At 58.4% G+C, this 24,942-nt stretch overlaps 9 protein-coding genes across 9 annotated transcripts; 3 read left to right on the top strand and 6 right to left on the bottom strand.

Annotated features, from left to right (window-relative positions):
* Positions 1–129: 129 nt before the first annotated feature.
* On the top strand, positions 130–3,783 carry DCS_02216 (Membrane protein,Tapt1/CMV receptor; the record flags this gene model as incomplete). The annotated part of the gene is made up of 3 exons (XM_040799544.1): positions 130–148; positions 688–3,086; positions 3,133–3,783. The coding sequence occupies 3 exons, from the start codon at positions 130–132 to the stop codon at positions 3,781–3,783; spliced, it is 3,069 nt and encodes a 1,022-aa protein (XP_040660427.1).
* Positions 3,784–4,185: 402 nt separating this feature from the next.
* Positions 4,186–7,755, bottom strand: DCS_02215 (karyopherin Kap123; the record flags this gene model as incomplete). The annotated part of the gene is made up of 3 exons (XM_040799543.1): positions 4,186–5,119; positions 5,317–7,630; positions 7,710–7,755. The coding sequence occupies 3 exons, from the start codon at positions 7,753–7,755 to the stop codon at positions 4,186–4,188; spliced, it is 3,294 nt and encodes a 1,097-aa protein (XP_040660426.1).
* A 536-nt stretch (positions 7,756–8,291) lies between these two features.
* DCS_02214 (uncharacterized protein) lies at positions 8,292–8,837 on the bottom strand (the record flags this gene model as incomplete). Its single annotated transcript, XM_040799542.1, has 1 exon — positions 8,292–8,837. The coding sequence occupies one exon, from the start codon at positions 8,835–8,837 to the stop codon at positions 8,292–8,294; it is 546 nt and encodes a 181-aa protein (XP_040660425.1).
* A 1,969-nt stretch (positions 8,838–10,806) lies between these two features.
* On the top strand, positions 10,807–11,997 carry DCS_02213 (uncharacterized protein; the record flags this gene model as incomplete). Its single annotated transcript, XM_040799541.1, has 2 exons — positions 10,807–10,932; positions 11,008–11,997. The coding sequence occupies 2 exons, from the start codon at positions 10,807–10,809 to the stop codon at positions 11,995–11,997; spliced, it is 1,116 nt and encodes a 371-aa protein (XP_040660424.1).
* Positions 11,998–13,353: 1,356 nt separating this feature from the next.
* On the bottom strand, positions 13,354–15,082 carry DCS_02212 (uncharacterized protein; the record flags this gene model as incomplete). Its single annotated transcript, XM_040799540.1, has 5 exons — positions 13,354–13,680; positions 14,317–14,432; positions 14,499–14,660; positions 14,707–14,786; positions 14,904–15,082. The coding sequence occupies 5 exons, from the start codon at positions 15,080–15,082 to the stop codon at positions 13,354–13,356; spliced, it is 864 nt and encodes a 287-aa protein (XP_040660423.1).
* A 1,327-nt stretch (positions 15,083–16,409) lies between these two features.
* DCS_02211 (uncharacterized protein) lies at positions 16,410–17,693 on the top strand (the record flags this gene model as incomplete). The annotated part of the gene is made up of 1 exon (XM_040799539.1): positions 16,410–17,693. The coding sequence occupies one exon, from the start codon at positions 16,410–16,412 to the stop codon at positions 17,691–17,693; it is 1,284 nt and encodes a 427-aa protein (XP_040660422.1).
* A 512-nt stretch (positions 17,694–18,205) lies between these two features.
* DCS_02210 (uncharacterized protein) lies at positions 18,206–19,344 on the bottom strand (the record flags this gene model as incomplete). Its single annotated transcript, XM_040799538.1, has 4 exons — positions 18,206–18,842; positions 18,929–19,107; positions 19,167–19,254; positions 19,307–19,344. 4 exons carry the CDS (start codon positions 19,342–19,344, stop codon positions 18,206–18,208), a joined length of 942 nt encoding a protein of 313 aa, XP_040660421.1.
* Positions 19,345–20,173: 829 nt separating this feature from the next.
* Positions 20,174–21,127, bottom strand: DCS_02209 (uncharacterized protein; the record flags this gene model as incomplete). The annotated part of the gene is made up of 1 exon (XM_040799537.1): positions 20,174–21,127. The coding sequence occupies one exon, from the start codon at positions 21,125–21,127 to the stop codon at positions 20,174–20,176; it is 954 nt and encodes a 317-aa protein (XP_040660420.1).
* A 1,788-nt stretch (positions 21,128–22,915) lies between these two features.
* DCS_02208 (C2H2 type zinc finger containing protein) lies at positions 22,916–24,621 on the bottom strand (the record flags this gene model as incomplete). The annotated part of the gene is made up of 2 exons (XM_040799536.1): positions 22,916–24,422; positions 24,494–24,621. The coding sequence occupies 2 exons, from the start codon at positions 24,619–24,621 to the stop codon at positions 22,916–22,918; spliced, it is 1,635 nt and encodes a 544-aa protein (XP_040660419.1).
* Positions 24,622–24,942: the final 321 nt, after the last annotated feature.

The following is a 24,942-nucleotide window of genomic DNA, read 5'->3' as shown; positions in this document are numbered from 1 at the left end:
GAGGATGAGACTGTTGCACGAGGCGCACGAGGCCCGTCTCCGCCTCATGATTTGCGTCGAGCACTTTCCCCATCACCGTGACCTGCGAACCTCATGGTGACGACGATGGCACTTCTGCACGCTGCCGATATGGAGGAGAGCGCGATGGGTGACTCGATAGTTTGCTCGATAGCTGACCGAGGCGTCGACAACGACGGCTGGACCCGCTCCGAGACACGATGAGGTGTTATTTAGTGCCTTCCCCACCTGCCTGCCCTCGATCCGGCCTACCATCATCATCCGCTGGCAGCACAAGGCCTGGCAGGCGGTGCGGCAGTCTGTTTCAGGCCTGGCGCGCCAATGCATTTGGGGGAAAGGCCTGCGCTGCTGCCAGTAATTACAAGGCCTCGTCGCTGCCGCCAAGTACAGGCATGCCGGCCCGTCACTATACTTGCCTGCCACAATGCCTGTCTGCCACTCACTATAATAGTCCAAGTACGCTTGTAATAGGTGTCCGCCGCCAACGTCGACCAAAGACGGCTGCCTGCTGCTGCCAACCACACGCACGCACCCGACTCACGCACCCAACCCACGCACCCAACCCACGCACCAAACGCACGCACCAAACGCACCCTCAACCTTGCACCATCCTTTGCTAGTGCCCCCCCCCATTTTCTGCATCCTTTCGCTTTACCCGTCACGAGCAAGACGCCGAGCTCGACAACGCCCGCGAGCACGAGCACAAAGGCACGGGTGGAGATGGTGCAGCAGACGCAGTGATGGCGGCCGCGGCGAATCCCATCATTTCGAACCAGCAGCCCCCATCGCTGACTTCGACGATGGATCCTTCGTCGACGCCGGCACCCTACCCTCACGGCGACGCTGCCGAGTCGAGCCATCTGGATATGCGTCATGGTCATTCGAGGCATCGAAGCCAAAGCCGGGGCCGCTCCACGTCGCCCGCAGCCTCGGGACCCAACAATGGCCAGATGCCCGACAATGGCCAGATTTCCAACCATCGCTCTCAACAACTGCAGCACCAGCAGCACCAGCCGCCGCCGCCGCCGCCGCCAAGGCTCAGCGGGAGCAGATGCATCAAAAAGACGCAGAGCCAGGACAGCGTCCACAAGCTGTCCGCTGCCGAGATGCAGGAGCTGATGAACTCGCCCGAGTCTCTACCCATCGCCCCGGCGCCTCCCCACCGCGCCTCGGTCGACCAGGACCTCGCCTGGCGCTCCTCTCTCCCACGCGACGCCTTCCGACACTATTCTCCCCTGCCGCTGGCCGACTCTGCCTTCAACGGATTCCTTCACGCCAGCAGTCCTCATCCAGAATCGCGAGGAAGAGGCCGTTGGGAGTCCATGGACACTCGACATCGATCGCTGCACTCGCCATCCCCGCGGACCCTGTCGACGCCCCCGACGTCCCGCATCCAGTCCGTCGACGCCTCGCCCTACTCTGCATTGTCCGACGTCTATTCCTTCCTTTCCCACCCACCCGGCAGGCCGCCGCCTTTGAACCTGAACAGTGACGGAACCGGCACCTACAACATTTTCGACCACCCGTCGTACTCGCCCGCCAGCAAGACGGGCCCCGCCGCCGTCCATGGCGCCATGGCTCCTCCGACGGCGAAGCCGGCTTCCTCTCCGCGACCGCCCTCCCCGATGCCGTCCATGATACCGCTCCCTCCCATGTCTCTGCCGACCCACCTGCAGCTCGAGCTGGCCGCTCAACGACCCAGCCCGCTATATGTCCACCAGTCTTACTTCAGCGACATGCCGTACGAGTCCAACGCCATCAAATTCGAGCGACTCAAGAACGTCCTTCTCATGCCCCCCTATCTCGAAAGGACGCTGTACTTTGGTGCCTTGGCCTGTCTCGACGCTTGGCTCTACACCTTCACCATTTTACCCATCAGGTTTGTCATAGCCCTGGCCGTGCTGGTCAAGTGGTGGGCCGATGCCGCGGGCAAGAAATTGATCCGCCTCCTCGCTTTCTTCTGGAATGGCGGGCGACGACTGTGGCGACGAGGGCGGCGCGACAGAGGCCTCCTGCTGACCGACGTCTCTGCCGCCGTCGGCTCGGAGCCCGAGAGACCGAGATCGAGGGGCCGAAGCGTCGCGAGCGAACCCGTCGTGGAGAATGGGACACCTTCGGCCGCCCGCGAGCGCCTGCAGAATCCGAGGTCGGACCTGCGCATCGACGCCAAGGCCGAGCAGCCGAGGATGGCCCTTGGCTCCCGCGACCCCGGACCGAAGACCGGTACCTTTCGGCAGCGGAGGGCCAGATCGACGCCTTCTACCCTCTCGGCCTTTCACAAGGCGGACCTACTGCAGGGTGCCGTCATCGCCTGCAGCTCCCTCGCTCTCATGACCCTCGATGCGAGCCGCATGTACCACTTCATCCGCGCCCAGTCCGCCATCAAGCTGTACGTCATCTACAACATCCTCGAGGTCGGCGACCGACTCCTCTCCGCCCTCGGCCAGGACATTCTCGAGTGCCTCTTCAGCACCGAGACGCTGTCGCGAAACGCCATGGGCCGCTCCAAGGTCCTCTTGCCGCTCGGCATGTTCATGCTCGCCTTGTCATACAACTGCCTCCACTCCATCTCCCTCTACTACCAGGTCATCACCCTGAACGTGGCCGTCAACTCGTACTCCAACGCGCTCCTCACCCTCCTGCTGTCCAACCAGTTTGTCGAGATCAAAAGCACTGTCTTCAAGCGCTTCGAGAAGGACAACCTGTTCCAGCTCACCTGCGCCGACATTGTGGAGCGCTTCCATCTCTGGATCATGCTGCTCATCATTGGCATGCGAAACATCGTCGAGGTGGGCGGCCTCTCCGTTCCAGGAGCGGGCTCCGACTCGGTACTCGAGGACATCTCCGGATCGACGCCAAACCGCTCATCGTCCGTCCTGCCGCCTAGCTTTACCTTCTTGCCGTCGTGGATAATGTCTGGGGAGGTCCTGTCGCCCTTCTTGATCGTTATCGGCAGCGAGATGCTTGTCGACACCATCAAGCACGCGTACGTGACCAAGTTCAACAACATCAAGCCCGCCTTTTACAGTCGGACCCTCGACATCCTCTGCAAGGATTACTACACGAATGTAAGTCGAGCCCGCCCCGCGGCGTCGACGCGAACTGACAGGACAGGCCTTTGTCGCACCATCTCTCACCCGACGACTCGGACTCGCCGTCATCCCGCTGTCGTGCCTCTTCATTCGTGCGTCGATCCAGACCTACCACATGTTCCTGTCGACCCACATCCCGATGCCGGCGCCGCCCTCGACGCAGACGTCCCTTAGTGAGGAGTCTGCGACGCCGACGTCTCCCGCCATGATGGCGGCCCTCAACCGGTTCGATACGCTGCTTCGGACGTCGCTCGGACGCGCCACCTTTGGCTACCCCTACGGTTCGCCCCTGAATTCGCGTCGGTGGTACTCTTGGACGTCTGACGATGTAATCGCCGCCCTCACCATGGTCGTCGTCTTCTTCATCGCCTTCCTTGTTCTCCTCATGCTCAAACTGCTCCTCGGCATGGTGCTGCTCAAGTACGCGCGTAACCGATACTCTGCCATGAAGCAGAAGGAGGCCCTGATTGCGCGAGGCCTCGCCGAACCCGAGTCCTACGACGCGCAGGGCAGTCGGGTGGGTGGTCGGGCCGACGTCGAGGTCGGCGAAGACAAGCGACGCTGGATCAACGTGGACAAGACGGAAGGTCTCACGAGAAACAAAGACGCTGGCGGCAAGGGCGAGTACCAAGGAGTGTGGCGTTACGAGATGGTGGCGAAGCGCATTTGGTAGCATTGATGATCATGGAGGAAGCCACCGACTACTTCGGCTCTCATGGCAGGCGTTAGCATTTTTGTTTCTGATTATGCCCCCATTCATGCTGAAGCAGGTCACATAGGCAGTCTAGGTAGCAATAAGCAGTCAAAGTACTTAGTTGTAGATAGATGTGTTGTTCAATGGAAACTCGGAACGGTTTCCCGTGCGACTCATCATGTACCCGTATTCTAGGCTTGAATGTACGGGAGAAGATGATGGATCTCATGAGGCGGCATTGACACGACACGACGTATCAAGGACCGTTCCATTGACAAGTTGGCAGGGAAATGGAACAGGATATGTATTAAACTCGTTCAAGGTATAAATCTCCACCGTCTGTTTTGCTCATCAAGGTTCATGTCTCGTGTCCTCATTCACTTACTGCGCGCCAGCCAGCTGCAGCAAATTGGCAGACACCAAGTCTGGCTTCGCCTTGTACAGCATCTGCACCGTCCTCCGCAGCATCTCCCGGGTATCATTCTCCAGCTGATCCTCCGGCGCGGCCATGACCTTTTCGAAAATGCCAACCAGCTGGGGCGTCAGCTGCTGGACCGTTTCGTTGCCTTGCTCATAGAGCTTGTAGATGTTCTGGAAGATCGGCTCGTTCTCCTCGTAGTCCTCGGTCAGGGGAAGGACGTTGACAATGGCGGGCAGCGCCTGAGCGACAAAACCGCCGTCGGGATGCTTCATCATCATTCGGGACAGGCAACCGGATACGTTATCCGTCATGCGCATCTCCTGCAGGGATAGGAGCGGCTCAAGCTTCTCCCACAGCTGAGGGTACAGGGGGATCGTCTTGTTCGTGTCGTTGGAGTTCAGGATCAGCAGACCCATGGCATAGGCCGCGTTAGACTTGGCCAGAGGGTCAGGATCCGACAGGCGGCGCGCCAGGGCCTGGCAGACCGATTCGGTGAAGGGTGTGATGCCGGCACCGACGTACTTGGTCATCTCGGCAATGGTGCCGACGGCGGTGGAGCGGTGCAGATCCTCGGTGGAGCTGGCCAGCTTGAGCACAGGCTTCTCGAAGATCTTCCACAACTCGCCAAAGTCGGAGCCGAGGGCGGCGGCGAGGCCGACGACAACGTCAAGGGCCGTGTCGATGACGAGCCAGTCAAACTCGGACTGGCCCTCGTCCGTCTCGAGGTCCTCCAGCTCATCACCCAGATCCTGCTGGCAGGGGTGCGAGCGAGTGATGATGAGGCTGACAATGGACACCATCTCCTGCAGGAAGCCCCCATCGGCAAGCAAGACGGCGGGGCCGCACGCCTTGAGGGTGGCGGCGACATTGCGGTTGATGTCGGTGACGACAGTCCTATGCCAAGTCAGCGTCGTCGTCTCGGCCAGCAGAAATTCGATGCGGCAACGAGAGAATGGGCAACAAGAATCAGGAGTAGATTAGACGCTTTCTCAGCAACCGCATAAAATGCGTCTGAGTGAGCTGGGTATAACGCAAGGTATTCATCATTTTGAAGCAGAGCAGGACGAAGGGGGAGTAGAGAAGGGACGTACCGCTCGCCATCCTCGGTCCATATGCTCATGGTCGCCTTGTGCAAGGCCTCGGCCATCTTGGCAATCGACGGCGGCGGAGTCGGGTTGGGCGGCAGGCCGGCCTGCCACTTCACGCCGGCGCTCTCCTCCCAGACCTGGAAGACGCGGGCGTAGATGCGCCACAGGGTCGAGATGGCCGTCTTGCGGCAGCCCTCGTAGGTGTGCTCGGCAAAGGGCACGACAGTCTGCATGGCCTTCATGGCGTAGGCCTCGAGGTTGCTGCTGTTGCACGAGTTGGAGATGACGTCGCCGAGAACGTCGAGGGCAATCTCTTGCTCGAGGGCGACGGCGGTGACGGCGCCGAGGTCGTCAAAGTCTTCCATCTCGTCCCAGTCGTCGTCACCGCCGGTGGCGATGATCAGGTCGTCCTGGTTGTCGGGAACCTTGACCTTGACACGCTTACCACCGATGACGACGGCGCCGTCGGAGAGCTGGCTGGCGTCGATGCCGGGCACGTCAATCTCCTCCTCCTCGAGCTGGAGGGAGGCGAAGATGCCCTTGAAGACGCCGTCGAGGAAGTGGTCGAACTGCTCGTGGTAGACCTTGGACAGGTTGGACCACAGGATGAAGCTCGTCTCCTTCAGGCGGGGGTTGTCGAGACCGAGGGCCTCCTCGCTCGCCGTCATGAGGTCGAGGACGTAGGGCTGGAAGGCTTCGGCGCCGACGGCGGTGGCGATGCGTCCCAGGCTGTCGCAGGTGGAGCTCCTCAGATCCATGGCCTCCTCACTGTCCTTGATCATGACGAACTTGCCGAGGGCCTTCATGACGCCCTCGAAGTAGGGCTCAAAGGTCTTCTCCATCGACGAGGCGATGGCGCCGATGGCGGAGGCGGCGGCAGCCTTGACGCCGTAGTCCTCGTGATCGAGGAGCTTGACCATGGGACCAATCAGGTTCGGGCCGTACTGGGCCATGATCTTGGTGTCGATGCCGTCGCCAAAGGTATCCAAGGCGCCGCAGGCGCAGCGGATGATGGCCACGTTCTTCTTGTTGTCCGAGGGACCCTGCGAGGCAGCCTCGAGGTTCTTCAGGACGGCGGCGATGATCTGCTCGTGATGGGAAGCCATCTCGTCGGCCATCTCCTCGGCGAGGTGGATGAGGCCGACGAGGGCGGCGTGCCTAACGCGGTCGTCGGCGTCGCAGATGAGGTTGATGATGGACGGCAGCAGGGGTTGCAGCTGCGTCGAGATGAAGTCAGGCGCTCCCTCTGCGGCGTTTCCGAGCGCCAGCATGGCGGCCATGCGGAAGCCGGGGTCCTGGTGGGTGGCGAAGGAGGGAAACTGGTCCAGCAGGGGGACGATGACCTGGCGCGGGGGCAGCTCGTTGGACAGGGCGTCGACGAGGCTGATGGCGGTGCGGGCAGGGGTCATGTCCTCGTCATCGTCGTCGGTGTCGAGGGCGGTGATGATGTGCATGGCCTTGACCATGAGCTCGGCGCCCATGCCCTTCATGCCTTGGATCTTCATGCGGCGGTAGCGGACGCACTGGATGAGGAAGCCGAGGGCCTGGGTGCGGGCATCGTCCTCGGCGTTGGCGTTGCCGGCGAGGTCGATCATGAACTGCAAGAGGTCACGCAGGTGGAGGGCGAGCATGGCGGAGTCGAAGGCGAGGAAGGAGTGGAAGACCTCGAAGACGGTCTTGTAGCTCTCCTCGTCGGCCGCCTCGACGGTGGCCTTGAGGATGTTGACGATGCTCGGGATGAAGGCCTGGATGGCCTCGACGGCCTTGGGGTCCTCATCGGGCTCGATGATCATGAGGATGGCACCGATGGCCTGGACCACGTTGAGGCGGACCTCCTTGCTCTCGGGGTCCTCGATGCGGGCCTGGAAGAGCTGAAGAAGCTGGTGGGTGTGGTCGCTGAAGTGCGTCGGGTCATCCTCGAGCATGGCGAAGAGGATGTAGGATCCAACCTCGCGAGCGACGACGTTGTTGCTGTTGTTGAGGGGCAGAAGCTGCTTCAGGAAGTCGTCGCCGTCGCCCTGCTCCATGTCGACGCCGACGATGCCGGCGACGAGACGGGCCAGGCAGTGGCGGATGTTGGAGGAGGACTCCTTGAGGGCGCCCTCGAGCAGATGGGAGCGAGCGAGGGGCTTCTTGTCCTGCGGGGTGGCCTCCCAGTGCCTCGGGACAAGACGGAGGGCCTGGACAGCAGCGAGCTGTCGGATGCCACCCTCATCGTGGGTGAGGGCGACCTCGATCAGGAGGATGAGCGACTCGGTCTTGGAGTAGTAATTCTTCTGGAGGTCGGCGGTCACGGCCTTGACCGTCTCCGTGTTGGCTGCGGAGGGGGGCATGGCGGTCAGCGGACGGACAAGCAGTTGTCGGGTCGACGGTGGCGCGGAGGAGGCGAGACTTACGAACTTGGCTGGCCTGCAGCAGTTGGGCAAGCTTGTCCTTGTCCATCTTGTCGCGTTTCTGCCCGAGCTGATGCTGGTAACCAGAAGGCGGATGGAGGTGGATGGAGGGCTGTGAAGGAGAGGAAAAAAGTTTGGCAGCCAGAAATTTCCGTCGTTTTATACGCCCCGCGCGTTGGCTGGGCAGAAAAGTCTTTCCTGCCCTGGAATAAGTGAAACGAATTTTTGGACGACGCGCGCTGTGCCCCACTGCGGGTTGGGCGCCCCCCACCAGATGGAACACGACGGTCGTGCCAATGGAACTGAACCGAAGCGGCTGTTGTCATTGTACCGAACCATACAAGGTAGGTATATAAAATGGAGCATCACGCCCCGTGATGCGGAACAAGGACAGGACAACAACCAAAAAAACAGGTTTAATCTTGGGCTGCCATCGTCGCCATCATGCAGGAAGGGCAAGGCGAGGTGGCGGAGCGGAAGGGTATACTCTCGGCCACGTGGCCGGCCTGCCTCGGGCCCTGAGGATATGGGCATGTGAGATTTGTGGAGGCGACGGTCTGCCTTTGCCCTTTCGACGCAACGTCCTTACGGACCCTGGTCCGGCTTGAGCGGAAGACAAATTCGGGAGCCGACGTTGAGGGAGGCACAGACGAGGCCAAAGTTCCGTTGGAGTATCTCGTCGACGCTGACGCCCCTGTCCTTGGCAATGGCCCAGCAAGTGTCGCCGATCTTGATGGTGTAGACGTCGCTGTCGACGCCGCACTTGACTTGGGCGGCTTTGTCACCCCTCTGGGCGGACCAGCGGAGGTACCAGAAGAGTAGCAGCAAGGACAGGCCGACGAGGAGGCCAAAGTTGAGCAAGGGCATGAGCTCGTGCCGCCACGACATCTGGCGTTCCTGCGCTTCGCATGGTCCGTCGGAAACGAGGAAGGGTTCCGAGTCGGCGGCATCATCGGAAGGGCCGTCGCCGACGCGGGTGAGATGGCCGTACTGGCAGCCAGGTGCGCTCTCCCAATAGCTTCCGTCGGCGTCCTGAAATGTGTAGACCTGGGTGTCGGCGTCGTAGCCGACCCGAGTCATGCCGTCGGGGAGTCGCTCGTCGTCGGTGTCGTAGCGCGAGAATCGAGACATGATGGAAGATGGCGAATGGCGATTGATGGCTGCTTGGTGTCTAGGAGCAGGCAAGATGCTTGTGTTTTGTTGACGGCACGGAGTTCATGATGGCTGGGACTCTTGGCCACTTCAGGAAACAGTAGCCTCAGGAAGTAGGTACCTGCTACGGAGTACGGAGTACTGACAAGTAAGTATAACGAGGGTTGCCTGAAACACGCTGGTAGCGAAAGTTGGTCCCACTCGCCGACAACCATGGCTGAGAATACCAGTGGGCAGTGCAAAGACGAGCCAAATATGCAGCCTGATGTTTGCCTTTTCGGTGCCTTTCCATCTACATGATGTATTATTACACGTAATCCGTAAGTGTGTATGTGCATTACTGCATTCACCCTCGATCGATGCGTTTGCAGAAAAGGCGCCATTAAAACAGCGTCGAAAGGGTTAATCGGCCACTGGCCGAGACTTGATGCTGTACCCGTAGGTACATGTACTTACAGTACTTGGCCAGTTGGTAAATCTTCGGGCTAACTGGCTCCCTTGTACCTTCGAAGCTCCGTTCTCGCAGACATTACATTCTGGGATCTGCTCTGTCGCCAGGTGGCAGCTGGAGGGAAGAGTCAACGAGTGCCCGTTCCAATGGTAGCAATCCAACCCTCGACTTGGTTATTGACAGAGTCCCCGAGGGTGCTCCACGTCAGCTGTTTTGGGCGGACATCCTTCGGCCCAGAGACGAGGGGTTCGTGCAGGACCAACAGTGCATTGTTACAGACCACTGCACTGGCTGCATCCACTGTACCAGGGTCCCGCGCAGGTAATAGTTCGTGCTGTACTTACTTAATTGAGACGCCAGGGTGACAGCACGTACCTAGTACTTACTTAAGTACTTGCATGCACAACCAGTACCTAAGCAAAGCCCGTCCATGGTGGTACTGCGGGTCATCCAGTGGTGTGAAACGCCCCTTTGGCGCGAACAATGTCGTATGAAATTTGGCGAGCGAATAGTATTAGGTGACCTCCAATGGCTTGATGGCTTGATCAATGCACAATCCGTCGACTGCAGAAACTGGTCGGATTACATCTTGGATGATGAATCGCCGCTCGATCCCCTTGCAAGTATGGCGAGGACTATACTTGCGGATGGTCGACATGGGAATTTTTTAGAGCAAGGTGAAGCGACTTCATCCTCAGCATGAAACCGTACTGGCTAAGAGGAAGATATGTGCAGAGCAGCCCGTCCCGTCGGCCTCCATCCTTGTCGGGCCTTGCACTTTTCTCCAACACCGGGCCAATTTCTACATACAAATCCGCAAGAGTGACGAGACAGATGTTGATAGCAAGGCAGACCACCCGATCGTCCCGAGTTCTGCAAGCGACAGGCCATGGCGATACTTGAGCGAAGCAAGCCTTACGGGTCGACCTGCATCAGGCTGTGTCATGCGCTGCGTGCGGGAGGGGGGTGGATGGCAATTTGATATTCAACAGCGAGACATTCCTTTTTTCCAGCGTCAACATGTGATGGAGTAGGTACAGAAACATTGGACGATGGAGGAGATGATGCAATGATGCAGGATGCCTACCTTATGTGGGCGACTTTTCAATCGCTGATGGCAGGCGAGTGTCAACAGCAGCGAGGACGGTCTTGGGTCGTCTGACATTGGTCACGGCATGGGAACCAACGCCTGCTGGTAATACTATGGGCATAAGTCATGCAAATACCTGTCGATACTTGCAAATACATGTCGATACATGTACCGACATGTAGGTACATCCGAAGCCGCTCGTATTACTACCTACTAGGTAGGTAGGCAACCACATTTCAGCCGGCACACCCGACTGCATCGGCGGGACGTCTCCCATCATGACCGTCGTCCCTTCCAGACCACCTCCCGCGGCAGGTGATGCAGCCTTTGACGCGGGCCGTAACTTGACCGACAGTGGCAGCAACCGGGTAAGGACAATTGCAAGATAATCAATCGTCGTGGGTACCATGAGCGCGACCGCCATCGACACCCTGCTTCGGCGGGCTTACGATGAGGGGATCAACCTCGTCGGCGTCAAACCCGCGGTCCTCCCTGGCCGTGGCATCGGTCTCGTGGCTACCCGTGTCCTCGATGTACGTGGCGTGCGGAGAAGACAATTTTCTCCCCCGTGTCCGCCCACATCTTTTGTCTGACGAGTGGCTCGCTAGAAGGGGGACGAAATCATGACCATTCCTCTCCGCTCTGTCCGCAGTCTGGATACAACCCCAGAGGAAATATCCCGCAGCCTTTCTCAAGATATGACCATCCACGGCCGCCTCGCCTCCGAGCTTGCTCTCCACCCCCAGAGTGTGGCAGAATGGTTGAGTGTGGTGCCGCGGTGGAAGGATTTCGAAGAGTGTATGCCCATCCTGTGGCCGGAATCTCTTCAGAAGTTACTGCCACCAGAGGCCATGTCCGTTTTGGCCAAGCAGAAGAAGAACTTTGACATCGATTGGAACATGTTCAGGGCGGTATTTACCAAAGTACAACGACGAGATTACCTGTACGCCTGGCTTCTTGTCAACACAAGGACCTTTTATTTCGAAACCGCCTCGATGCTCGCCTTTCCATGGCACGACCGATTGGCACTGCTTCCCGTCGCCGACTTATTCAACCACGCAGATGCCGGCTGCTCCGTGTCCTTCTCGCCCGAAGGCTACACCATCACGGCAGATGGTCCGTATCGTGCAGGAGAGGAGATTTGCATTTCGTACGGGCAGCATTCGAACGACTACCTGCTGGCCGAGTACGGCTTTCTGTTGCAGGAGAACCGGTGGGATGCGATATGCCTCGACCAAGTCCTTCTCCCGAGGCTCAGCGGAGAAGAGCGGTCGGAACTGGAGAGAAACGGGCATCTGGGAGGTTTCATGCTTCATGCCAAGTCGAAAAAAGTCGATAGTGTTTGGATCGCGCTGCGGCTGCACTGCTGCGTCGACGCCCAGTGGCAGAACTACAGAGACGGGGAGGAGGACGCCGAAGGCACTCTCGCGAAGGCGGCTGCGTTGCTGGCCGACCTGCTCGAGGAATACTTGGGCCGCGTTAAAGAGGTTCTAGCGGTCGTTCGTACTTTGCAGCATGGCAAGGCATGCCAAAAAGACCTACTTGTACGTCGGTGGGAGCAGGTAGAGGTCCTTGTGGGCCAGGCGGCTGTGACGTAGTCATTGACAGATCCAGATCCGACCAGGTTAGAGAGTTCATCGGGGTGAGCCCCATTCCATCGTCATCATTCCGAATGCCACGAACTAACCCATTTCTCGCGCAGTCCGGTTGCGTTCCTGTTCGTTCCGCGTCTGCCGTAAGGATATCGGATCGACGACACGATGCGGCCATCTTGAAACAAGAATGGCATCGAGTGGATACTACCCGTTCCCTGTTCGCTCCCGATCTACAGGGAACAGAAAGCAGCCTTTTATCACGAGGCGACGACGTTGTCAGCCAGCTCAAAACATCAGCTTTCACGCCAGGGAAGGGTAGCATAGCATGCCTGTCTCGCTCTCATCATACATGATTGCACGGGCTTCCTCGTCTTCACAAAAACTGCCCCAGCGGTGGGAATTTTGAGGTCAGCCACAGTAGCGTCATGCAGAAATGTAGAAATCGCCAACTTGCAGTTTGGTCTTTTGATTGATGATGAGAGTAGTAACGATAGTGGCTTATGCCAGATATGAAATGCTGGGAGAGGGTTGAAAAATATATGCCGTACATTGATCATGAATGAAATCAAAAAAAAAATGATGCTCAAGATGACGGCTTTTCAACATGAAATCTTGCGCGTTCGAGGATTCGTCATAGGAAGAGAAATCGAGATGGGAACGGGAGGAATGGGACAAGGTGGAGGAATGACATGTAGTAGTGTAAAGTTTATTGATGTCCGTGCAGGAATCAAATGGGTATACATGAGGTACAGTGACTTCCGCCACCGCTCATACACCGTGCTCTCTAGTCAAGGGAGTCTTGTCCATAGGAGCTTGAGCGCGGCCGGAGAAATCTGTTGGCGAAGCAGTCGACGTATATCGAGGCCGGCCACCGCTTGAACGTCTGAAAGCTCGTTCGGGAGGTGATGGCAAAAAGGGGGAAGAAAACAGGAAATAGAGCATTGGTAGTGGGAGGCCTAAATTGCCGACGATGAATCCAGTCCGTGAGATGGATCATGGCATTGGAGTTGACTTGGCATCATTCCCTTCTCGTGTCTAAACAGATAATTATTAGGTTTCGAATAGACCATTGTTTCGAGTCGCTCCTCGAATAGGCGTTCAGTCCCATGATATGGCCAGAGAGTCAGGAGGCTTCGCTGTCGAAATAATGGAAATGAGGGTCAGCACAACACAGCAAGAACGAAAAAAATAATAATCCGTAGGTTGGCCGACTCCAAGATCCCACAAGGCTGGCAGCCATGTCTAGGCGGCTCAATATCGAGGCAGATACGTCGACCCAGATGCTTTGGTTGGATGGCCATGCTCCTGAGGTCCTCTTTTGGGCGTGCAAGTAGCTTCAGACGGCAGAAGTTCTTGGATTCAGGAAGGCCTGCCATTCTTGACCAATGGCGGCGTAAGACAATCATGGCCATCTTGTTGCCTCCAGATTTCCTCCGTCATCATATGAAGCATCTCCGCAGGCAGCCAAGTCCAGGTATCGCGAAGCCGGGGTTTGGCTCGAGTAGCGCTGCGGAAGGGCTCGCATCTCGGAGGCATCATGATGACCATGTTCTGTCTGTCCTCGTTGATCTTGTCGTTGAGTCGCACCGTGACGAAGGAATCGTCCCGCCGAGCCATCATGATGACCATCTTGAGCATCTTCTTGTTATTCTCATCGTTGATATGTGGCGCTGCGCGGCGTTCGTCCTGCGGAATCAACACGTGATTTCGCCGTATGGAGCAACCGTGTAATGTTACACGGATAATCGCGGCTGCATTCGGGAGGAAGCGGCACGAAGAGAGTTGCGAGCGTGCATTCCATGACGAACCCTATCCTTTTTATCTGTGGCGAGATCTCAAGAACAGTTGTATTTCACGCTTGTACTCCATGACGAACTCTGCCCCTTTCATCCGTTGCGGAATCCAGAAAAGGTCGTATTTCATGCTTGTCTTTCATGACGAACTCTTTAATACTTGTCATCCCTGGCGATGGCAAGAAAAACCGCCTCGTCAAGGCGTCGCTACGCATGCGTCCATCCTGCGTCACCCAGCTCCGTACAGCGGGGGCAATTCGCTGTCTACAGACTACGTGCATGTTTGAATGCAGCGTTGATGCATCTTCCGTCTTGATGCTCGTCTGTTGCCTCGTATTGCATCTACGCTACACACCTACAAGTATTTCGCCCTCGCAACAAGTTCTGCCGGGAGGCCGAAGCAACTATTGGACGACGGGCAACGTCAACCGGTTGAAACAATGCTTCGAGAAACAAATATGGAAACATGTTGTTTGGTTGGCGTGCAAGGCGCGATGCCGGGCGAAACATTGTTTTGGCCGTTTCATACGTCCCGAGTTCTTCTACCCTGGGAGGGGGCGGCTGGTCTCATGTAGAGACAAGCAGAGATGGTCCATGGGCACGTGCCGGAGCGCACGGGGATCTGGCGTTTCAATACGAACAGCCCTACGAACAAAGTCAGCTTCCAACGTGCACGCTCTCGGTCCCCCGTCGCTGAAGTTGATACCATACCGCCGGCAGGTTGTGGGCATTCTGTTTGGACTGAAACAGCGATGGGAGCGGTGCCGTCTGGTTTATGCTTAGTTTCCTCTGCACTTGGAGTGCGAAGGGTGCCCCGTACCTGTGGCGGGATGGCCGTGCGGGCTGTGTGCTCGTCGATCTGACGGGAGAGGGCTGATCACGGAGCGGAGCTGGGCAGCCCCATTGGTCCGTCACTGACAGCTCCTGTGGTGGCCGTGCTCGCCATGGTCAGGAACGGCTGTCAGGAAGATGTTGAAAGCTGCTTGCTCGGTGCCGCCGCTGGAGACCTGTTTCAGTTCTACTTCTGGCTCCGTTTAGTTGCGTAACGCCACTCGATCGGGCTCTACGGTGCAGAAAGAGGGACTAGCGATGAGGTAGATGGGCTGGCGTTCGTACCGATGAAGGCTGCGTGTGCGGGTGCGTGTGCGTGCTGCGGCATCGTGGTAAGCCTCTGTGGTGCAGTTGGTGGAGGTTGGCGTGGACGGTGGTGTGAGGAGGAGGACACGCAAGACTACATCCGGAGCATCCGTTGAAGCTAGTTTGCCGCAAGAGCCAATCATGGCACGGGCGATCATTTTAACTAGTGAGATGCGCCTGGCGTCTCCCCTCGGCCGGCGTGCGCGCATCTCACATCAAGACTTATTCGCTAGATCATCCCTGGATGCATTACCATGGCACGCCTCCATCTCCATAGATACGTTGTGGCACAACTTTCACCTCGCCCAAGAGCGGGAACCTCGTCGCCGGCTGGGCCGCTTGGGGGGACCTGAATCTGTTGGGGCATACGGAGTATTTCGCCGTACAGTACATGTGAGGACAAGCACTGTACACCTAGGTGAGTACGGAGCACGCTTACGACGCTTACAGTACTTGCGCAATTGTGTGCTTGTCCCACAAAACCCTCGTATGTCGAGTAGTGTTGGTAGCATGCAAGCGGTGATTCATTCTAGTCGTGCTCCTGGGATTTCCGACGCCGACGCTATGCAAACTTGTTTAGTGTTCGCCTGCAAACATGGTAGTAATATTAGTAGTATTAGTTTACGGACTGCACAGGGCATGTGCGCCTGCACCTGCACCCCCGCGGTAGATTCATGACGCACAGTGCACACATTAGTACTTGTGCGAGCACTGTATGGCGTTGGACCTGCCCTCGCAAGCGCCTCACGCGTGTCGGAAAATGACGAGGAAATTGAAATCGACCCTGCGTAGCACTCAAAATTGACATCGACAGCGGCAGGGACAAAATTGGCCGTGTTTGTGCTGGCCACTGCTGTACCCGAAGCTTCGACGAAAAGCCCAAAACTTGTTTGGCGGTCTCGCCAGCCAGCTGAGGGTTTGTTGCAGAGACCCCACTTGTTCATCCCCCACTTCGTCTCCTTCCACAGCCTCCACCCATTCCCCCCTTCCTTCCCCAGAGGCTCCTCCCCCCCCCCCCCCGCTCCCAAAACAGCTCTCGTACCCACTCGGGAAGGGGGAACGCGCGCTCGTGATTGGTTCGGCAGTCGAATCGGGGGCCAGGGGATCTTGCTATCCCAAACATCCAACGAACGACTCTCCTCCTCCTACACACTGTACCCCGTCCTCCTCGCCGTTTCTCTCGACGGGGCAGACATCGGTTGTTGCGCAGCACCACAGCACCATCGTAGGGCGAAACCAAGGCGGGCGCCATCGCAGGGCCGCCATGTTCCCCCCCCAAATCCATCGACTATATAGGGCGGTGGGATTCCCCGTCCCATGGCTTGTTCTCTTCCCCATCATCACTCCCACGTTCATTTACAGTTCCAGCTTCTCGGTCAATCCTTTCGTTTGCTGCATCGCTTTCCTTTCATCCCACCTTAGACATTCGTTTTCAACGACTTCACTTCAGATCATTCTTTCTTGAACCCTTACAATCTTTCGACAATGAAGTTCCTCGCTGTCGCTTGCGTCGCCGGCAGTGCCGTCGCCAGCAACACCTACCGCCTCCACCAGCGTGATCTCGCCGCCGTCAACGGTGTTCTCAAGACCGTCAGCGACGGCATCGATGGCCTCGACACGGCCGTCACCGGCTTCGCCGCCGACATGAAGCCCGTCAACGCCAAGGGTGCCGCCCTCCTAGTTGCCCTCCGCGATGGCAAGTCCGCCATCGAGAAGTCCTCGGCTCTCGCCCTGGCCGATGCCATCACCCTCCAGGCGTCGGTCGGTGGCCTCCAGACCAAGGGAAAGTCCCTCCTTGACCACCTCAAGGCCAAGAAGACCGAGATCCAGAAGGGCAGCTTCTGCGCCAGCACGCGCCAGCAGATCATTGAGATCAACACGAGCTCCCAGGCCCTTATCGACGCCATCGTCGGCAAGGTCCCCGCCGATGCCCAGGCCGTCGCCAAGAAGCTCGCCGGCGGTCTTACCGAGGTCCTCACTCAGGCCTCGAGCGAGTTCAACGAGGCCAACTGCAAGGACGCTGGTCCTGCTGCCGGCTCGAGCTCCTCGTCGGTCCCTGCCGCCCCGGTTTCGTCGGCCTCGGTTTCGTCGGCTCCGGTTTCGTCGGCCGTCCCCTCCGTCTCCACCCCGGTGTACTACGGCAACTCCACCATGACCAGCAAGTCTACCACTTGCACCGACCCCAAGTCTACCGTCACCCAGACGACCTCCTTGATGGTTCCGGGCGAGTCCCAGGGGCCGCAGGTCCCCGCCTCCCCCGACTCTCCCGAGGTCGCCCCCGTCGGTTCCCTTCCTACCGGTACCATCACCGTCAGGATCACGAGCACCGTTTGCCCCCTGCCCGGCTACACCCTCGGCACCAACACTGGTGGCAACCAGCCGGAGCCGACGTCTGTCGACACCGGCAGCGATGGTACCAACACCAACACCGACGGCACCGACAGCAACACGGTCAACGACGGTACCGACAGCAACACTGTCAACGACGGCACCGACAGCAACACTGTTGCCAACGACGGCACCAACACCAACACCGTCGCCGACGACGGCACCAACACCAACACCGTCGCCGACGATGGCAGCAATGCCAACACCCTGGGCAACGCTGGCTCCGGCGATTCCGGTTCTACTCCCATCTACACCCCGCCTGCCCCTGCCTACGTTTCCAACGGCACACAGGATGGCGTCGTCATCACCGGTGGCGCTGCCCTCATCGGCCCTGCCAGCGTTCTTGGTTTCGCCATGGCCGTCGCTGCTCTTGTCCTGTAGCGGTAAAAAAGTTGCCTTAATACTATCAGGGAACGACCGGTTTGATTTTCGCGCGATGGATAATGTGAGCCTTCATTTTTTTTTCCTTTTTTTATTTATATAATTTGCATTTTGGACCATTTGCCGATTGGCGCTATGGCTGGTACTAGTTCAGATGAATACCTTTTATTATGATTTACATCCTTCACATGCTTCGACCAATCGTCCTCGCGCATCCGTCCGATTGAGCATGTGCCGTGCTTCGTTCCTTGCCCGCTGCTCCCGTGCGCGCGCGACGACAGCATCCTTGAGCTGCCGCTGCCCGTGCCCGTGCCCGTGCCAATGCCGAATGCCGAATGCCGAATGCTTCCAAGCATGGAAGGCATTCTTGCTCGACTGCCTCTGTCCCACCATTGTCGCCTGAACTGCTACGCAATGCCGGGCGATTCGCAACCTCGACCATGTCGCTGAATTTGCCCTTTATGAGTGTCGGCTCGTCGACGAACTGCATGCACGCTCGGTTCGAGGGACTGTCAGTCCTTCTTGGCCCTCGCCGCATCTCGCAGGCGCCTACCCATGCGTGCCATGTTGAAAAAGATGGCCGCAAGGCGCTCGCTGAGCCAGGCAGGCATCAAGGTCGACGTCCACACCACGAGGGCCATGCCGCCGGCCCAGAACCAGTCGGGCGTGCCTCCGACGCGGCCGCCGAGCCAACCATCGCCGCGGAGAGAGGCGGTTACCAGCTTGCGGGCGTAGACGTCCGTCGCCATCGTAGCGTTGTTCTGGCTAAAGGTGAGCCGCTTCTGGAAGAGGTCATCAACGGGGCGGTAGAGGGAGGTTGGAGGCAGCACGCGATCGAAGTGGCTCGCAATGTTGCTCTTGACGGTGCCCGTCATGGCGACCATGACGCGCACGCCAAACGGCCGGAGCTCCATGCGGAGGGCGCGCGAGTAGACGTTGATGGCGCCCTTGGTGGAGGAGTAGATGGCGCCGAAGAGGTAGGGCACGACACTCGAGATGGACGAGATGTTGATGATGAGGCCGCGGGCGGCGATGAGCAGGCGGGCAAAGGCCTGGCACATGAGCATCGGGCCGAAGACGTTGGCCTCGTACGTGGCGCGGACGTCGTCGAGGTCCATGTCGAGGGCGGGGATGGTGTGCGTGCGGCCGCTGGGTGAGGCAAAGACTCGATCAGCATCCACCCGCGAGGGCCGGAGGCGACATGGCTTGGGCGGATGGGAGGGTCGGCAGCGTACGCATTATTGACGAGTATGTCAAGTTTACCGTCGGTGATGCCGGCCACTTCGGCCTCGCAAGCGGCGATGCTCGCTGGATCGGTGACGTCAAGCTGGAGAGGGCTCATGCCGAGCTCGCTCATGCTTGCGAGGACAGCTTTGTTGCGAGCGGTGACGATGACGTGGCAGCCTGGTCTTTGCTAGCACGACACGGCACATGCGCACGGCAGCAGCATCGGCTCCGAAAAGCTCCGCGTACCTCGCTTGTGATATTCCAGGGCCAGCGCGTGGCCGATGCCACCAGGTGAGCAGCTGGCGATTCGTCAACGTCAGAATCCGACGACCATCTGCCACAGTTGCATCGATAAGTACAATGGTCGAGCAGATGTATTCCCTTACCCTGTGATGAGAACATGCGTCTTCCGTCCTGCAGGCATGATGACGATTTGTGCGAAAGGGTGGAAGGATGCAGACGAGAAAGCAGGTGGAGGTCCTTGATGTCGAATTATATTATATGTGCAGTACGAGCACGGAGTACTCCGTACTGGGGCGGGAATACTCTGTACAGTGCGGATTACTTGTGCAGTGCAAATATAGACGGTTGCAAAAGTACTCCGTACATGATGTACAGTATACTGCTACTTGAACACAAACGTACAATGACAGGTACAGTAAAGCGCACCGAACAAGGCACAGACACAGAAAGGTACACGTACTTTCTGCAGGGAAACAACAAACGTAGCTGCACAGTACAAGTTCATGTACATGCACAGTGTTCATACTGCTGCGGGCTTTCACCTCGGCCTGGTGGATGCTGCTGATCGCCGTACTGGAAGGGAATATTGTGCGTGCTCCATCATCACCATTTTCTGCTCCACCACCAGTGCGACTTGATCAGGTCACGGCCGCATCATCAATCTCGGGATCGATCTCCGATTCGAACCGCAACAAGCTTTTGCAGCAAGTACTTGTCACATTTGGTACCGATCACTCAAGTGTTCCGTACACCAACAGAATATCACCTACAGACACGACATGCCAACGTCTCACATTACGGTACAGCTCGTTCGGCGGGATACAATCCATATTTCCAAATGAATATAATGGCATCAAGTCTCGACGCGAATGGGGTCCATCAAGTCTTTGTCTAATCATATCTCTACGCCAGAAAATTTCAACTGATACCATTATGAATTATGTCTCGAATCCCTCTCCCCCCCTCCCCTTTCGGCACGAGCCATGGCGAAGCGATCAATCGAACGGACATCACCTCCCTGGGAATTGTGGCTCGGTGGTAGGCATCTCCGCCGCAGTGACCGGCTGCCTACCTGTCCCGTCCATCTCGAAGGTGGCAAAGGATTGCTGAGAATACATCACACCCTGCGGCGGCAACTCGGCGACTGCCTCTGCCGGAGGTGATACGTACGGTCCCGTGTGCTGCACAGGACTCTTGTACACGGGCGAGCAGTCCGGCGACGAGGTCGACCAGGCGGCGGCCGTCTTGGCTTCGGCGCCGCCGTAGGCGACGAACCCAGGCGACGGCTCCGTTGGTGGGTATGTCGTTGGTGGCGACGGATGGTGGTAGTCCTGCTGCGATAGCATCGGGTGTGCCTCCTCCTGCGCCTTTTTCTTGCGCCGGTGCAGCAAGCAGAGGATGAGGCCGCTGAGGGCGGCTACGCCGGCGACGGAGGCACCGACGGCGATGCCAATCGTTGCACCGCTCGACAGGCCGCCTTTCTTGTCGTCGCCGCCGACAACCGTCTGCGTAGGTGTCACCGTTACCGTCACACCTCCGCTAGTCACCACCACCGGCGTCGCGCTCGTCTTGGTCGCACCCTTCATCGACGTCGACGTCGTCCTCGCCGCCGTCGTCGTGTCTTCGCCGTTGGCAGCCTTGAAAAACTCGCTCTGGCTTACCGTCATGGGCGTGCCCGAGTCGGAGCAGGCTTGCGACATGATGTTATAAACGCTCGAGACGTCGGCCTTGTTTTTTTGGCCGACGCATTTCGCCGAGTTGATGATGAAATCGCCGCCGTTGCCGCAGAGGCACACGTTAATCTCCCTGGCGGAATCTCCTTTGCAGTAGGCTGCCTTGGCCGCCTCGTCGAGGCAGGACTGCGATTTCGGCGGGTAAAAGGAGAAGTTGCTCTCGAAAGCCAGGGACGAGCACGTGAAGAGTGCGGAAAGGAGCGCAACGGGCCGCCGACGGATCCTCGTCATTGTGAATTGACTTTGCGTCCCTCCGTCAATGGCTAATGTCTGCTATTCTACTCGGCCTATGCGGAGCGAGACGATGCTGTCACCACTTTGGGACGACGTTGGCGTCCGAGATGGCCCGCCCCAACCTCTCTCTCGTCGGACGGTGACACAGACTGTTGTTCAATCAGCTTCCGCGCATAGCAAATCCAGTTGCACATGATTGCCAAGGGCGTCCGGGTGAATGAAGGTACCTACTCGTCTCGGTGCAACCAAAGGCCCTTTTGGGGGGGCGAGGAAGAAGAGGATTTAGAGACGCGCAGAGCGCGAAGAGGCAACGCCAGAGAAACGAGGCACGACAAGCTCGCGCATCAACTGCAGCCTCCAACTACTTTACATGAGCTGCCCACGTACCTTTCAGCGCCAATCATGGTCTCGCGGCCGAGACAGGCCGGTACTTCAATCTCAGCCTTCAAAAAGCCTCAATAGGGGGCGCAGGTTGCCGCTGCTGAGGTGACGGAAAGCCGTTCTTCTGTCTGAGCCCGGTGCCATTTTTAGCATCACCCTGCAACCCCCCTGCTCACTACCGCAAGTAGCAAGACATGTACGGAGCACGGCGTACGGAATACATGTAGCAATAATATCCAACACATGCACGGAGGACGTATTGAATACTTCCTGTACATGTATTCCGTATGAGTACCCCGTACGGTATTTGCGTGTTGTCGCAATACTTACAAGCATGCATACCTCGAACGTGGCTAGGCGGCCGATTAGTACATCTGCACCGTAATTAACGAATATGACAATGAATAGAAATACAGGCACTATGCTCGGAGGACGAGATCTCCGTATCTGTACGCATGTCGAACGAGGCCAAACAATCATGGAGAGAGAATTGAAAAGATTCCATCTCCGTCAAGGAATGGCATTAACCGCGATCCTTCTGGACGCAGCTCCTTTTGCAGGGCGCGTCGTCGACGGATACGCGACGTGTCTTGGGCCTGGTCCATCCTTTGCTGGGAACTCACATCCCCAAGACATCGACGTATGGGAGTGGCGAGTACTCTGTATGTACTCCGTATAGATGGCAATGATGGTGGAGATGGTGGCAAGCAAGGTGGTGAGGTGGAAGTCGGTCCCATCTCCAGAGAGCAAGGGTAGCGACATGTCGGCGGCGGCGCTGTGATGACATACCTTGTGCGCATCTGCTACGATGCGCCCGTGACACCCCATCGAGCCAAAGCTGACTGCGAGACAGCAGGGCCTTGACGGTTAATTCCGACCATTCAGCCACGGGCGTGCGGGTGACGAGGGGAGGGAGGCTGCTGTCAACAGTAGACTATGTACATGTCCGGCAGACCGCTACTGAAAATAAAAACAATACAGACAGTGCGCATACAGACGGTGCGCATACTGACAGTGCGCCAACAGACAGTGCGAATGCAGACAGCGTGCATGTACGGCACACTGCTGCGGAAAATAATGCAATACCCACAGCGTGCACATACGGCATGCTGCTGCTGTAGCTACTCACCAACTCAAGAAGGATCCCATTAGGTGCAATGGCAATGACGGCTTGCTCTCGACCGATTCATTCACCCACGCTCGAAATCCCAGGCGCCGCTGGCGGGCCGCAACAGTGATGCCGAGGTTGCAGGAACAGGCAAAGGCGCTCGTGGCAAAACTGGGCAGCGAAATCTCACGAGGCAGGTTGGGAGACGAACAAGTGGTTAAAGGATGGCACCCGAAATTGCCCATCGTCCATCCATCCATCTATTCCATTCCGCACACAGTCGCGTCCGAGATCAACTAACCGCCGCCGTCGTAGCGGTAGTAGTACGTCTTCTGGTTGTTCGCCGCGATGCCCAGCCGCATATCTCTCCTCTTCGCATGCTTCTTCTCCATGTCGCGGCCACGCTCCTGTTCCTTGCGCACCTGTCGCCTGCCGCGGTCCGACACGCCAGCCATACCCTGCGCATCGCGCGACACCACGTCCCTCACCCGATGCTGCCGGCGAGCAAGCTGTCGCTCCTGCTCCTCCTCGTCGTCCGAACCGACTCCCTCGATCGCGAGCCTCTCCTCCTGCTCCGCCCGCTCCTCGGCGGTCGGGTAGCTGTGGAGGTTTTGGCGGAAGTACTTGTTCAGGGAACGGTGTCCCACCGACTTGCCCGACGGCAGGTGGAGTTCGTGCTCGTCGTAAAAGACGGCGTGAGTGTGCTTGTGGGCCCGAGAATGCCAGCCGTCGACCTGGTGCCGGCTGCTCGTGTCGTTGCGCGAATGGTGCGGGTGCTTGCTGAGCCGCTCAAACTGGTGGATGTGGCCCTCGGCCGGCACGGCCGTAAGGTCGGCAGAGTCGAGCGAGGAGACCGAGCTGTCCGTCTCCCAGCCCTCTCCGTCGTCGGCCGCGCCGGCGCCGTTGGCGCTCGTCGTCGCCGTCTTCTCCGCTCGCCTCGTGCCAAGCTTGGCGCCGCCGTCGGCCGCTTCCTCGTCCGACTCGTCGTCGTCCTCGCCGTCCGAGTAGGTGCTTCTGAAGTCGTAAAAGTCGCCAATGCGCAGCTGTTCCGTCTCCGACGTGAAGGGGATTTTGCAGTGACCCTTGTCGCGCATGTGCGTCTGGACGCCGAAGACGGTCGACTTCATCTTGCCGCAGTCGAGGCACTCGTGGTACTCGCGAACCTGCCTCTGGAGGTGCTTGATGAGGCCTTCGAGATCGACGAGGTACGTCTTCTCCGGGATGAACATGCCGTGGAAACGCTCCATGTGGCTCGCGTTGAGCGGTGCCGTCGGCGAGTCGTAGTTGCAAAACAGGCACGAGTTGACCGTCCACGTCGGCTCCGGGACCCCCGTCGTCGTCGACCCGCTGTCCTCGGCCGCCGCGCCGTCCTGCCCCGCCTCGTCCACCGGCCGCGGGTTGGTCGGACGCTTGACGGGAGAAGGGCGTTGCTGCGCGAGGTTGGCGCTCTGCAGGCTCTCAATCACCTGGTTGAACTCATCCTCGGCTTCCGAGTCGACGGCGTCCTTGGCGACAGCCGTCGGCTCGCCCAACGAAAAGGTCGAGCTGACGACCGACGTCGTCTCGTCATCGGCACGCTGCTGGCTGGCGGCGGAAACGTTCTGCTTGTGCTTCTGGCTCGACAGGTGGTTCTGGAATGCGTTCTCGCTCGAGTACGTCTTGCTGCAGACGTTGCACGATCGCTCGAACAAAGCCTTTTCTGCCTCGGCCGTCGACGTCGCCCGCGCCTGCAGCACTTTCTCCGTGAAGACTTCCGACGAGATCGGCGGCAGGGAGGCGACTCGACGCTTGAGGTTATACCGGCTGAAGGAGAGGGGAGGGGGGGGGCGGCCGGTCAGCGGGACGGCAAAAGACGTAGGACACGGCCAACTCACTGCCAGTCGCTCTTCATGTGGGCCTTTTGCAGCTCGATGTTGCGATACGCAACCTGGCACGTGTTACACGTGTACGGGTGCGAGGCCGCCGTGCCGGATACACCGGCCCCAGCGTTTGCGCTCGACATCGTACGTGGTAGTCTTGCCGACCAGGGAATCCGGCTTCGACGAAGGCAGAATCAGAGAGACAATGTCCAGTCGATCCGGTCCCGAAATGGAAGGAAATCGGAGGGAGATATGGCAAAGGTCGGTCGAGAAAGGAGCTCGACGTCACCGCAACACCAGGGAGAGGACGTCGGAGATGGATATTTTCGTGGCAAAGATTTCGGTGGCGGGGTTGCATGATGCACTTTTTCGCCCTGAAACTTCACTGCCAGCGGGGCAACCCCAGCGACGGTGGAGAGGAAGTACAGAGCCTGAACTGTCAAAAGTCGTAGTCGTCATAGGTA

Source organism: Drechmeria coniospora, chromosome 01 (genome assembly GCF_001625195.1).
Source record: "Drechmeria coniospora strain ARSEF 6962 chromosome 01, whole genome shotgun sequence".
In the NCBI taxonomy this organism is placed as follows: Eukaryota; Fungi; Ascomycota; class Sordariomycetes; order Hypocreales; family Ophiocordycipitaceae; genus Drechmeria; species Drechmeria coniospora.
The sequence above is the reverse complement of the archived record's forward strand: the minus strand, read 5'-3'. Positions and strand labels throughout refer to the sequence as shown.